The following is a 15028-nucleotide window of genomic DNA, read 5'->3' as shown; positions in this document are numbered from 1 at the left end:
TTGCTGATTTCATAGCTACATGGGAATATCATTTCTGATTCTTCCACTCTTGCTCATGTTGAATAATCCCTTCTTTGTGAATAGTCCTTGTCATGGGGTGACTGGCCTTTTAGAGAGAATTAAGGACAGTCTACCCATGACTAAGGTTGGTAAGCCAGCCTTGGTGGTTAATTGGTGGACTGGGAGCTAATCAATTACCCAGGTGGCTGATTACTGCTCAATTAGGGGAGCACCTGACTTTAATAAAATTACCAGAACTCAGTATGGAGAGGAGGTCAGCAAGGAGCATTGCTGGGGAAAAAAGACTCCTGATGACAGGAGACAGCAGGCAATAGAAAATGGGGCGTGTGACCACTCTGTGATGGGATAGACAAATGGTACCTGAACCTTAGTTCCAGGGAGAAGAACTGGATCATATTTTTATGCTATGTTAGCTAAAGCACTGGCAAGAGTTCTACCCAAGCTCCAGTGAGAACTGAGAAGCTGAAGGTGGTACCTCCAGCTCTGGGGAGGAAGACCGAGGGTTATTTTATGTAAACAGCAGAAAGACTGTTCTGAACAGTACTCTAGCTCCAGGACTAGGAGCCTCATGATGCAGGCAAGATACAGAACTAGAGGGGTCCCCCAAATCTGGAGCTAGGAGTAGGATTAAGGGCTCAAGTGGAAGGTCTTTCTCTGTTTGGGATATTTATTTCTGTTAATTAAAGGGAAATGCTTTAAGGCAAGCTTGTTTTGACTTATTTTGTAGATACAGGTTGGAGGAAACTGAGGCAGCGCCTTGTAGTGCTATGCCTGGCAGAGGAGTGAAGCCCCCAACTCAAGTAGCAAGACATTATTCAACAAGAGAAAGAGTAACAGACTCAGAGCTCTGCATGAGTGATTCTTATTTTATTTAAATATCTAACTTTTTAATAATTGCCATAGGTTTTTTGTATTTAGTGCTTAACATTTCTTATAATTTTTTCTTGGTTTAGTTCGTCCAGAATTTACTGATACCTTAGCAATCAAGCAGGGGTGGCATCCCATTCTTGAAAAAATATCTATGGAAAAACCTGTTTCTAATAATACTTACATCACAGAAGGCAGCAATTTTATCATTATTACAGGACCAAATATGAGTGGAAAATCAACTTACCTGAAACAGATTGCTCTCTGTCAAATTATGGCACAGATTGGTGAGCAACAGTTTACCTTATAAGTATTCTTTTGAACTGCTCGTATTGTTTTCTACGGAAAATGTCATTATTTACTAAGTGGAAAAATGTGTTTCTAAAAATAAGATGAGATTTTATCTGTGTATTAAACAAGGCCAGTTTTTAGCTATAGTGTTACTACCAGTGATAACATAAGATAACTTGTACTTTTATTTTATTTTGCAGGTTCTTATGTCCCAGCAGAATATTCTTCTTTTAGAATTGCTGAGCAAATTTTCACTAGAATTGGTATGGATGATGATATAGAAACAAATTCATCAACATTCATGAAGGAAATGAAAGAGGTACAGGTTTAAATATTTTAGTATCAAGGGCCCTAATTAACATTAAGCTGGTACAGTTTACATTGGTTTATGGATCTATATTTCATTGGCATTGAAGCACTTCTATTTTAGATGAGCACATGTCAGGGATAGTGTAGGAGTACTTGGTCCTGCCTCAGCACAGCGGCTGGACTAGGTGACCACTCAAGGTCCCTTCCAGCCCTACATTTCTATGATTCTGTGTACAAACAAAGCAGTCAAAGACAACTTGGCTTCTTTATCTCTCTTCCATATTGTATATCATGAGGAGAGCAGCATCTTTTAGAAACGTAGGTCCCAGGCCATGTAGGGATTTACAGGTCAAATCCAGCATCAGAAAATCAACTCAGGAACTAATAGGCTGTCACTATCAAGCATAGAACGTAATACAGTCTTACGTGTTATGTGAATCACAATCTTAATGTGATTATGGGGAAAACAAACCTTTACTTAACAAGTGAATTTTGCATCAGCTTCAGTTTCCACATGAATTTAAGATGCATCCCCATATAGAGTTCACTACAGTAGTCCAGTCTTGAGGTGATGCATCTGAAAGAAATGTTAACTACCAGATGGCTGTTTGTAGAGTGAAAGAAAACTGTCTGGATGTTGCTGCTGTATGATCCACTAGTTGCTGCTCAGAGAGTAACCAGAGGCAGGTGATGACAACCTTTACCATGTAGTGTCCACTGCTAAAGCACAACCAATATTGTCAAATGGGCATCCAAACATCACCCAGTGAAGTCCCAGATTGAACAGCAATGGAAATAGTTACTCTGCAAAAACTGACTCCATCCAGAGCCACTTAAGAGAACCATAGACCCAGCTCTATAAATTTGCCAATTGAATGTTTGGAGGTATTTCCCAGCCTACAAGTGACCAGCTAGCTCATGTTACTTGAGACATGATTAACGTCAGTGCCCTGCAAGAAACTCAAGAACCATGCTGCCATATTGCTGGCTACAATCTCATCACCCACCTCCATCACCCAAAACACAGCCTTGCTACGTGCATCAAGCACAGCATTGAGGATTATGACATAATAGTTGCTAGGAGCAACTCTGGAACCTTCATCATCTCAGTAAGAATCAGCAAGATAAGAGTGTTTTAATGCAGGGGAGGGCAAACTTTTTGGCCTGAGGGCCACATTGGGTTTCCAAAATTGTTTGGAGGGCTGGTTAGGGGAGGCTGTGCCTCCCCAAACAGCGAGGGGTGGCCTGGCCCCCACCCCCTATCTGACACCCCCTGCCCCCGGACTCCTGCCCCATCCAACTCCCCCAGTTCCCTGTCCCCTGACAGCCCCCCAGGACCCCTGCCCCATCTACCTCTCCCAGAACACCCTGCCCTGACTGCCCCATCCAACACCTCCTCTCATTCCTGATTTCCCCCCCCACCCCGGGACCCCTGTCCTCTGACCGCCTCTGGAACCCCTGCCCCGACTGCTCCCCACCGCCGTATCCAGCCCCCCCCCTGACTGCCCCCCCCGGACCCCTGCCCTCTATCTAACCTCCCCCTGCTCCCTGCCCCCTTACTGCGCTGCCTGGAGCACCGGTGGCTGGCAGCGCTACAGCCGCGGTGCCCAGAGCACCAGGACAGGCAGCCATGCCGCCCAGCTGGAGCCAGCCACGGCACCGCGCAGCACAGAGCACCGGGTCAGGCCGCAGCTCTGCAGCTGTGCTGTCTGGCACGAGCTCACTGCCCCGCTGCCCAGAGCATTGCGCCGGCGGCGCAATGAGCTGAGGCTGTGGGGGAGGGGGGACAGCAGGGGAGGGGCTGGGGGCTAGCCTCCCCGGTCAGGAGCTCAGGGGCCAGGGAGGACGGTCCCGGGGGCCGTAGTTTGCCCACCTCTGGTTTAACGTGTATAAACCACTGAATACAGACTGTCTTCTCCCTCATTACCCACACTCCATCGCCTGGCTTATATATATGTCATTGATTTCAGTAGCCACCACACAATGTGGGGCTATGCTAGTAATGATACTGCAGGTGAGGCACTTGTGGAATTATCATCAAATGAAGACACATACCTTCTTTTCTATGCGAAAGACAGAGGCACTTTTCATTCTGCTCCCTGGAACAGAGACTGCAATCCAGATCGCTGTTTCATCACCGAAGACCAGTTGAATATGTCTAGCACTACTCTTGCTACTTCCCACACAGCTAGCGTCGACTGGTGATAATCCACATTGGGTTTGAACTCCAGTAGTCATGTCATTACCCAAATGGCAATAGAAGTTTCAAAGGGAAATTGGCCAGGATTCACTGCAGCAATTGAGGCCACCATTGACGCAGTTCCACTGAAGCCTGGAAATTTCAGTTGTTTCAGCAAGCTTATCCAAATAGCTGCAAGAAAAAACATCTCTCACAGCAATCAGAATCGATATACCCCATACTGGAAACCAGAAACAAAAAGGCTATTACGGATGAACCAAATAAATACAATTGCAGAAACACTTATTATGAACTCAAATGTACTGGGGGAAAAATCAACTAAGCATAAAGTGTGCAGAGAGCTCTGACACATAGTCAGCTCACTACCTATCCCCAATCTCCCTATCATTTCCCTTCACCAAGGAAGAGGTGAATAACCTTGGAAGAATATTTCTTGTATTGGCAGCCAAACAAAAGTCCACTAAAGGTCTGTCTACATTGCATATTCCTTTGAACAGTCTATAGCATACATATACTACCTGCCCCTCTCCTGCCAGCACAGGTTTAAATAGCAGCGTAAAGGGTGAGGTACTGTTTAGGTGAATGTAGTAAAGACATGCCTGAAGCTTGTGAGTATGTACCCTACATGGCTCTCTCCTCACCCAAGCAGTGACTCCCCCATCTACACTGCTATTTTTAGCAGTGTCGTGTCCTGCAACTGCCTCCCCACGGCTGGAGTTTTTCCCAGTTGCAGGGAAAGATTCCAGTAGCGGGAAAAGGCTCCACTGCTGGAGCGTTGCCCTGCCACAGGAGCTGCTGGAGCCTTTGTCCCCATGTAAGACTCCAGCACCAGGGAGCTACACCTACCACACATGTGGTGTGCAGTGTAGACATGTGCTGACACCACAGTTTTAGGCTATCATCTAAACAATCGAAAAGCTAGGGCAGAGCTGCACATGGACTTCTGTGACTAGTAGATAAGACTACAAAATGTCTTGATGTGATGTTAGACCAAAGCCTCACATTCCACTAGCACCTGAAAAATATCTATGACAAAATAAAGATGTGTGTAAACCCCATCCATAAGCTGTCAGCAGCAAGCTGGGGAGTCGATGCAAAAACTCTACAAACCTCTTTGAAGGGGGGAGGGATAGCTCAGGGGTTTGAGCATTGGTCTGCTAAACCCAGGGTTGTGAGTTCAATCCTTGAGGGGGCCATTTAAGGATCTGGGGCAAAAATTGGGGATTGGTCCTGCTTTGAGCAGGGGGTTGGACTAGATGACCTTTTGAGGTCCCTTCCAACCCTGATATTCTATGATTCTATGATTCTTCACTAGCCTTTGTCTACTCTGCCACAGAATACTGCTGACCCATCTAGACACATCATTTGTCAATTCTCAATTAAACACCATCATGCAGGTCATCACAGGCATAGTAAAATCAATGCCACAACCATGGCTTCCCATACTGGCACATATCAACCCACTCCAAATTTGTTGCTGCATGAGGGAACAAGGATTTTCCAATATATGAATACCTAAATAATATATCAAGATTCCAACTCAAATCCAGAAATCTTTTTTGGCTTGCAGCGCAGGAGTTCGAAGACTTGGGGTTCTCCCACAAAGATCAATGGTGAGCAAGGTGAAAGGGCTCCATACAAACACGTTATCAAGGACTCAACTGAACAACCCACTGGCTTTTCACTCACATGGAAAATATGCTCCACCTTGAACTGAATGTGCACATCACATGGCAGATTTGCCTCTGTCCTCCATGAATGGGGACTGATACACAATCCTACTTGTGAGTGCAGAAACAGATTTCAAACTATGAAACGCCTTATCAACCAGTGTCCCAAATGATCATATATCAGTGGTATTTCTTCCATCTACTCTGTGTCACCTGAAGCAATCAATTGGATTGCCAACTTAGATCTGGACATCTAACGATGCTGTTTTTAAGCCATATGAAAGAAGAGTTTAATCAGACCTCCATATTGCAAACAGGTATTAGTAACTAGCACAACTGGACTTCTCAGGAAGCAGGGCAGAAAAATAATACCAGTAAGTTGTTTTTTAAAACTTTTCTAAAATAGGCTTTTAATAAAATAAGGTAGAAAAACCCACAACCATCCTTTTCTCTACCTGTTGCTCCTTTCTACAACTCCCTTAAAATTTTCTATCTTGCCTGCCATCTTCTGTTTTTTTCTTCAAGATTTTCAATGTGAGTTATGGCCTTTAAGACCTGCTCCCGAACCAGCAAGCTGGAGATGAGCAGGAAGTTCTAAGAATTATTCATAATAGCTTTTCTATAAATCATGTCACAGTTTTAAGTCCAAAATCTCTGAAACCATTCCAACAGGAGTAGAAATCACTGTTCCATTGGACATTACTCTTGATGTTTCATTAGGTATTGTACCTTAAATTATTGTTGGGCCATATCTGACTGTTGCCAGTACTCCACCCCTGAGATCTGATTTTGAGGAAAAATTACATATTTAGAGATAAAGAGGTAAACAGTTTTGTGGCAGGATGTTTAGTTTGTTTTAAAATGTCAGCTGTTTGGAAGCTGCTCAGAGGTGAAAGCCATGGATCTTCTGACAGGATTTTGTTCTTTGTTGTGTTTTTCTTTGTCTTCAGTGGACTTTTTGTTGGCTTGTTTGGTTTTTTGGGAGAGGGAGGGAGGGGGTATTTAAAAATTTACTGCTAGAGATAACAAAGTATTGTTTTTCTTAGATAACGTATATCATACAAAATGCTAATGACAAATCACTCATCATAATTGATGAACTTGGCAGAGGTACCAGTACTGAAGAAGGTATTGGCATTTGTTATTCAGTGTGTGAATATCTACTGAGTCTGAAGGTATTTTTTATATTTTTTAATCATTAGTCTCTGCAATTTGTAATTGTTTTCTCATGCAGCCTTAAAATGGTACTAAATAAAAACATTTTCTCATGCTCCAGTCTTCATTTTATGGACAATTCTGATCTAAATAATACGGATACACTTACTGGGATATATGGATAGATAAGAAATTGATCAATAGATAAGAATACTTCCTGCCCTTCTAGTCCTTGTCCTATCCTTACCCCATCCCATTCCAACCACAGGATTATCCCTTGAACACACTCCTTCTAACCCTTGGCTCCATTCATGTTCATTCCTGTTCTTTCCGTTGGCGAAGACTTTGCCTTGGCTTTTACAGCTTTGCAGTGACTATACCAAGAATGAGACTAACAACAATATCCCTAAAGCAGTTGTATGGTAATTTAATATATTTTTGAAACGGCTTTAAAACTGCCTGTAACTGGAGCTTTCTTTACTATTTTGCTATAATCTTGCCCATGTTTACAGTACCAAAGAAATAGATCTCTTCATTAAATTTAATATTTTTTAGTAATTTCAGGACATTTTTTCAAAGCAATGCATGTAGGTTTAGCCATCAGTGAAAGTCATATTGCTAAATTCCTGTACCCACTTTGAAAATATATATTTTAACCTTATTTTGCTTAAGTATAATGAATTATGAAGGATTACTTAATATGTTATAATATTTCCATTTCTGTTGCCTAATTTAGGCATTTACTCTATTTGCTACACATTTCCTGGAACTATGTCATATAGATGCTTTATATCCCAATGTGGAAAACAACCATTTTGAAGTACAACATGTGAGAAGTAGTGCTGGAAATAAGGAAAAAATTACTTATACTTACATACTTTCGAAAGGACACACAGAGGAAAAAAACTATGGTAATGGACTTCAGTATTAATATTAATAACTTATTAAAAAGTACATAAGATATATCAAACTATTAGGGTCTAACATTCCTACTGTCCACTGACAGATCACTCCATATTGTGAATCATTTTTTATATAGTAACTGTTACATACAGGTTCAGCAGTGGCCTAGAAGAACTTCATCACACCATTGAAGATACCATCGCATGGCTAGATGACTATGCACCGCTAAATAAATAAACAGGTTAAAATACTGCTCCAGTTAATTTTGTATTTTAAATAGTTGTGTAATAAGGTAGTATTTTGTGTCCACAGTATGAAAAACTTGATTGTCTAATAAAATGATCTTTCTGCTCTCGGACTTCACCTGGAATCTTCAACTAGTTGAGGACACAGTGACCTGAGATGAGTCACTCTGAGCACATAATAGCTGTACTGAGTGCTCTGCATTGATTTCCTGTTTGATTATGGGAGCAATTCAAAGTGCTGTGTGATAGTCTTAAATGGATGCCTGCACATTCAAGACTTATCTGAGAGCTGCCTCTTTTGTCTTTGCTCATATAGGATGAAATAAAAAAGTTAACTAAAAGCTGTACCCATTTAGCTCATCCTAAATGAATGAAGGCTGTATTAAAAATGACAAATTAATGTTCATAGATGTGTGCCTCCATTTATTTATTCAGAGGCACTTTTTATCCTTTGAAATATCAAAACAGTGTTCTTGGGAAAGTGGGTTCATTTGTCCTTTAAATTTAATATAAACTGTAGTGAAGCAGCCTGTGTAACAGATTAAAACATTTTATTTATGTCTCATTGTCATCCATTCATTTCTTTATAGACCCATAATCCTTTGGGGAGTGAAAAGAATCCACATAATGTTTCTGAGGGCCGGTCTACACTACCCCTTATGTTGATATAACTTATGTCACTCAGGGATGTAAAAAAGACACCGTCCTGAGCGATGCAAGTTACACGGACCTAAGTGCTGGTGTGTGGGCAGCCGTACATCAGCAGGAGATGCTCTTCTGCCAACATAGTTACCACCTCTCGCGGAGGTGGAGTAATTATGCTGACAGGAGAGCTCTCTCCTGTTGACATAGTGTGTCTTCACCAGACATGCTGCAGTGGAGCAGCTGCATCTAGTGGAGACTAGCTATAAATGCTAGATTCTGTAGTTGGCTGTTGTATTTAGTTGTATTTAGCTGACTTAATCAATAGGGAGTTGTCTCACAACACACAATTTGTACAAGTCTGAGATAGCTGAAGACTATAAATTATTCGAGTTAAAATTAGAATTAATTAAATATAAAATGTTCCTTCTAGGCCTTTATCAAAATTTCACTGCTAATTTGCCTCACATTGGTAACACAAGGCCAGTTTTGGGGATTTTTCGCAAGATGAATTCTGAAGAATTATACATAGATTTATAGGACTGGAAGAATTCATGCATGTCCCCTGCAGATTTCTTTACTTCCCTGCAGAAAAATGACTTTCTGACAGGGAAGAGCAGTCACGCACCACTCCCGAGCTGTGCATGTACATTGTTTCAGGAACCCAGAGCAGCCCGCAGAGAGGTAAATCACCACAGGCCTGGGGACACCCCAGCCAGTGGCTTCTACCCTGAGCCAGGATCAGCTGCTAGTCCTGGCTGGGCTGGAAGCAGGAGAGGATGGGACTTCCTCTTCCCCTAAAAGGAGTGGGTGGGGCTGTATCAGACCCACCCCCAGAAACCTCCCCCAGCTGCAGGAAACTCAGCATCCTCCCCTGCTTCCTGCTCCCATTGCTCCTCAGCTGCGGGGGTGGGGGGGGAGGGTCACTGTATGGGGAGCTGCTCCCCCATCCACCCAAACCCTGTGCATCTGGACCTCCCATACCCAGATACCCCTGCCCAGCTTGACTCTCACTCAGAACCACCCCTGGCCTTTCATAACCTGAACCCCATCCCATTGAAGCTCAACCCCTGCATCTGGAGGCCCCCTGCACCCAGAACCCCTGCCTCTGGACCCCCACCCCTGCACCCAGACCACCCCCAGTGAGCTCCCTGCACTCAAGCCTCCATCCTGATGAACCTGAGTCCCCACATCCAGACCCCCATGCCACTGACCCCCAACTAGCTGCACCCAGACCTCCAACTCACCAAGCCCCACTCCCCAAAACTCAGACCCCCTGGTAAGACCCCCACACCCAGACCCCTCTGCTGATCCCCAACCATTCCCATTGCCCCTGCACCTGGAAGCCCCCCAGTGAGCCTCTGTTTATCCAGATCCCCTCACACCTAGACCCCCAACTGAGCTGCCTGTACCCAGATTGTCCCACACAGAATCCTCTCACTCCACAGCTGGATCCCCCCACAGTGAGCCCCTCCACACTTGGATCCTGCCTGGTTGAGCCTGCCTGCCCCACACCTGGTATGCCTGGCACAGAGGGGCAGGCCTAGGTCTTGTGCTGTGTGAGGGTCAGGTGCAGCCTCGCCACTGAGTCCATGTCCCAGGGGGTGGGGAGGCTGCAGGGTGATCTCCCACCTTTGTACAGCCAGTGGCCTGTGCTTCCCACTGTCATGCTATAGCATCTGGATTTATTTATTGACAAATAAAACTTACAGAATTTTTGGAGAATTTTAAAATGTGTGCAGAATTTTTAATATTTTAGTGCAGAATGCCCTCAGGAGTAGTGTTCAATTGAGGCACCTGGTCTGCCAGCTTCACGGGGGAATTTAAGGACTCCTAGGAGCTTTGCTTTTTCCTCTCAGCTTTCAGAGGAGGAAGAAGCATGCAGCCCAGCTATTGAAAATAGAAGCTTTTCAGCAGCTGTTAGATTGGGTTAGGCCCCAAGTTCTCCTGGACCAGTTAAGGGATGGAGGAAGAATCAAACATCACAGTCTTGGGAGCAGGACAGGCACCAGTGATACTCTGTCCCTCTTCCCAAAGATAAATGGCTCATCAGGTGAGACACTGGAAAAAACAGTCTCAATCATTTTCACTGACCCTGGAAACCGACCTCCCAGACTCTGATCTCCACCTTGTTTTCCTCACTGGAGTAAGGCTCCTTCTGTTTAGGGTTAAAACCAGGATGTCCAAGATGATGTCCTGAGCCCATACAAATGTATGGCTGAGAGTACTGATCACCGTTACAGATTTCCTGGGACATTATCGCAGGAAGGATAAACCTGAGAAAATCTGGACAGGTGGCAACCCTACTTTTGTTCCACACCGAGCTCTTCTCTCTTCCCTATTGGATCAGACTTAAGTGAAGGCTGCTAAACCCACTTCCCAACTTTTGTTCTCTAATCCTCTTAATGAGGGATTCTTCTTCCTATTCTGTAGACTTTGCCCCTCCTTCAGTAATGGAAAAAGAGCTGCCTATTCTCAGCCCTAGTATTATAGCTGATGCATCTTAGCATAAGCAGTCAGCTTGTGTCAGAATAGCTATTCTGAATACATAGAATATGTTTTATAGCAGGCATCACCAGAGATCCTGAGTAACTTGATTTAATCCTTGCTCCTTATAAGTCAGACTGCTAGGAAAATTACTGAGTTCAGATACAGAGGAGAGGAAACTTATAGGGGAATGAAATAAAAATTCTTTTTGAAAAAAATAATTTTAGAGTGACATTTTGATTAAGGTAAGCATTCATTCTGGCACAGAGAGTAAAGGACTACTTTATATTTTTTATGTTTAGGATTAAAAGCTGCAGAAGTTTCTTCTCTACCACCATCAGTAATTTTGGATGCAAAGGAGATCACAACTCATATTGCTAGACAAATTTTGGTATGTAGTAGTAATTTGCAGTAGTTAATTTATAGTCTTATAAAACACAAACCTCCAATATATTCTCATGTATTGTCTATTGTTTTATAAAATGTAAGTAGCTCAATGATATATTACAGAGATATAGAAGTATGGCACATAAAAATTAGATCTAATTATACACGGATTATTGGGAATTTTTAAAGAAAATCAGTTTTACTTTTAACAAATTTGCTAATAAAATTACTATGAGAAAGGGAGAGAAGGATTTTATTTTATTCTTTTCAAAAAGCTTCTTTATTCCATGAACAGTTGCAAAAAAAAATTTGTAATTTATTTATATAACCTTTGTAACATTTCACCAGAATTTTACAGACTAAGAAGCTGTTCGTAGGATAGATTTCAAACGGATTTCTCAGTTCATTCTGGTGTTAGGTCAAGAAACTAGACATTATGTTTTTGGGAGTGGTTTTAATGGGGTTTATTGAAGATCACTGTCAAATGACAACACAGAGCTCTGTCATTACCATCAAGAAGTACTAGATATAGTCCTAGATAGAATCTGCAAATGGTACATCAGCAGACACAGAACTGGGACAGGCAGAAAACAGCCTTCTACTACTTCAATAAATGAATATCTGTGTTCACATTTTAATGTATGTGTTTGTTTTTAAGAACAGCAAAAGCAAAGAACCACTCCTGAGACATTAAGACAGAGGGCTGTATACCATCTAGCAACAAGGCTGGTTCAGACTGCAAGGAACTCTCGATTGGATGCAGTTAGTTTGCGAATATTCTTGAAAGGCCTGAAAAAAAAGTATGAAGCTGATTGTCCTGTGTCTGGACAAGCACAAACTGAAGATGGACAGTAATTTATAGCTTACATTGATGGACTAATTTATTTGGTGAGGGCCTAAATATTAATTTTCTGTATCACTGACGTAATTTTTTTTATTTTTTAAAATAGTTGATTCTCATCATAAATTATATTCACTACTGAAGCACCACATTTACTATATGTGGGTATAAATAGTTATTCCTCTGAAGAATTTTTTTGGAGCAAATTTTAAACAGAAGCATTTATTTTGTATAAATAGTATAACTATGAAAGAATTATTTTTCCATAAGACTCTTGATATGTCAGTGATGACCAAAAGTCCCTATGTGCTTTTTTCTGGAGAGATTGAGGGCAGGAGGCCCCACTCCATTTTGCTAGAGACTGGTGGAGACACTACTCCAAACCTTCTCTAGCAACAGAGAGTGGTGAGTAGGTTTATTTCAAAATAGAAAATTAACCCTTTTACAGAGTCTGTCAGTACATCTTTCCACACCCCTGGAGCTGGATTAAATACTTTTAAAATGCATGGCCCCATGCATGGAGAGAAGGAATGGACCAAACCAAAGAAAGGGAGGTTGTGGTAGGCAGATAACTTATTTGCTCTTCCTCGATATAACTCCCTGGCAAATAAGGAGGTGTTGTTTTGGCCTTCCACCAAATGACACCTGTCTGTGGAATAGGTCAGTCAACAGACTGCAAAGCCAGCATCCTTGGCCTTTTTTACAGAAAATTACACATACATTGACATGGTTAAGCCTTTAGCATAACTGATGCCTGAACATTAAAGGAATGTCATGAACATTAAAACTACATTTGACTGAACATGCTTTTCATGTACCACAGCTACAGGTGACGTCTAAGATTACTTCTTTATATTTATGACAAAGACTGGAGAAAGTATTATTTCAGCTCTGTCTTTTTGGGTTTTTTTTTTGCGCACTTGAGAACACTTCAGTCGTTTCACTCATATGTAGATGGCTAGTTTCTCTGTCTAGTCTCATGCAGTGATATATATACACATCACCTACTAGCCAGAGGCAGGGCATTTACCACACCTCTGGAAATAATTTTGGCTTAAGGTGGCCAAATTGAAGGTCCAGTCACATCTCTGAGTTGGGGCCAGTGAGGATCTCCCTCCACCTCAGTGGGAGCTCCAGGAGGAATTCCCTTTAATCTTGTGCCTATCTTCTCTTTAAGTAACCATGTGGGGGCACAGTCTAGCCCAGGAGCGGGCAAACCTTTTGGCCTGAGGGCCACATTTTGGGTTTTCAAAATTGTATGGAGGGCCAGTTAGGGGAGGCTGTGTCTCCCCAAACAGCCAGGTATGGCCCTGCCCCCACATCTTATCCGAACCCCCGAACCCCCCGCCCCCTGACAGCTCCCCCAGGACTCCTGCCCCATCCAACCCCCACCGTCCCCTGACGGCCCCCCTGGGACTCCTACCACATCCACCACCCCCTGCTCCCTGTCCCCTGACCACCCCTGGACTCCCCACCCCTGACTGCCTCCTGCCACCCCATCCAACCCCCCTCTCCTTCCTGACTGCCCCCCCCAGGGACCTCTGCCCCATCCAACCCCCCTGTTCCCCACCCTCTGCCCACCCCGACCCCATCCGCACCCCCGCCCACTGACCAACCCCCGCAACTCCCTTGCCCTCTATCCAGCCTCCCTGCCCCCTTACTGCGCTGCCTGGAGCACCAGTGGCTGGCGGTGCGACAGCTGTGCCACCCAGAGCACCGGGTCAGGCCGCGGCTCTGCAACTGCGCTGCCCGGCCGCCCAGAGCGTTGTGCCACACAAGGCTGTGGGGGAGGGGGAACAGCGGGGGCGAGGCTGGGGACTAGCCTCCCAGGCCAGGAACTCAGGGGCCGGGCAGGAGGGTCCCATGGGCCGTAGTTTGCCCACCTCTGGTCTAGCCTATAAAAAGTTAGTTAAACCCTTCATAGTTTAAGGGTTTATTAAGTGTTTGTGTAATATTTAATAAATAGCCTTTTCTAAATTACAGTAGTTTACTTTTTTCTTGGGCATATTTTATTTTCACATATTTCAAAAATATCAAGGGAAAACAAAAACTTTTTAAACTCAGTCTCCAAGGTTTCCTTTTCAAGAGTGTCTCCTGCCATAGCTGTGTCGATTACAAAGAGAAATGAAAGACACAGCATTTTGGCTGAAGGCAGTTTGCAGCAAAGACTTCACAATCCTCAATTCCCCAGGGGCTTCCAATGATTTTACATTGATTTTTAAATCAGTTGAAAACACCACCAATACATTTTTTCTCCAATGTTTTTCCTTCCTTTTTTGGATTATTATTATTCAGAGAGCACCCTCGGGTTGCAGGGGCTGAGAAGAACCTTTCTGTAATTGCGCCTCATGGCTGCCAGGGTCCACTGTGGCATCAGACATAGGAATGGAAACCAGGGAAACTCTCACCTGTACTCAAAATCTTCCTGCATTATTGCTTCCTCATGTGCTCCTGTCGTAGAATCAGTTTCACAGGTAGTGTTAGTCTATAAAGTATAACTTTTTAGCCATAACTGAACGTTTTTATTCCAAGGTGAACACACAGAATTTGAGGGAAAATTACGCAGTTCCTGAGGGAGGAGAGAGTGAAGGGAAAAGGCAGTTAGGGAAGAGCTAGTGACCTCCGCGTCTGTTTTTTTTTTTTTCTTCTTATAAGGTTGCAGACAGTTTATGCAAAGGTCACTGCAGACACAGAGTCAAGGTCTCTAACATGACAAACCCAGTCTTATCTCCATGGCCTTTCAGAATGATTAAAACTGGTTTTAGTCAATCCTGTCTCTAACCCTATAAGTCACGCTCCTTTTCCAGAACCAGAGGTAGACTCCAGGATTCCTGATCACCAGTATTCTACTGCTAACTAGGAAATAGTTGCATAACCACTGGGAAAATACAGGTTAAGTCCTCCGCCACTGGGTGTTCTACAAACGGGCTGTTACTTCTGTAGCTCAATAGTAAGGGTTTAAGATAGGAATCTGAAGATCAGGAAGTTCAAACCCTGTGTGGGAGGATTG

At 43.4% G+C, this 15028-nt stretch overlaps 1 protein-coding gene across 1 annotated transcript in view; it reads left to right on the top strand.

The window, feature by feature from the left end:
- MSH4 (mutS homolog 4) overlaps positions 1 to 12032 on the top strand; it is a gene marked incomplete at its 3' end in the record, with an annotated part of 53982 nt that extends 41950 nt beyond the window's left edge. Inside the window, exons 15-20 of the mRNA XM_084637222.1 lie at positions 975 to 1175; positions 1380 to 1498; positions 6405 to 6533; positions 7250 to 7424; positions 11093 to 11181; positions 11841 to 12032. Of these exons, the coding sequence (XP_084493348.1) occupies positions 975 to 1175; positions 1380 to 1498; positions 6405 to 6533; positions 7250 to 7424; positions 11093 to 11181; positions 11841 to 12032 (905 nt within the window). The remainder of the gene's footprint in view (positions 1 to 974; positions 1176 to 1379; positions 1499 to 6404; positions 6534 to 7249; positions 7425 to 11092; positions 11182 to 11840) is intronic.
- Positions 12033 to 15028: the final 2996 nt, after the last annotated feature.

This window comes from Lepidochelys olivacea (assembly GCF_965140295.1).
Source record: "Lepidochelys olivacea isolate rLepOli2 genome assembly, chromosome: 8".
Classification (NCBI taxonomy): Eukaryota; Metazoa; Chordata; order Testudines; family Cheloniidae; genus Lepidochelys; species Lepidochelys olivacea.
Note: the sequence above shows the minus strand (reverse complement) of the source record. Positions and strands in the feature narration are given on the sequence as shown.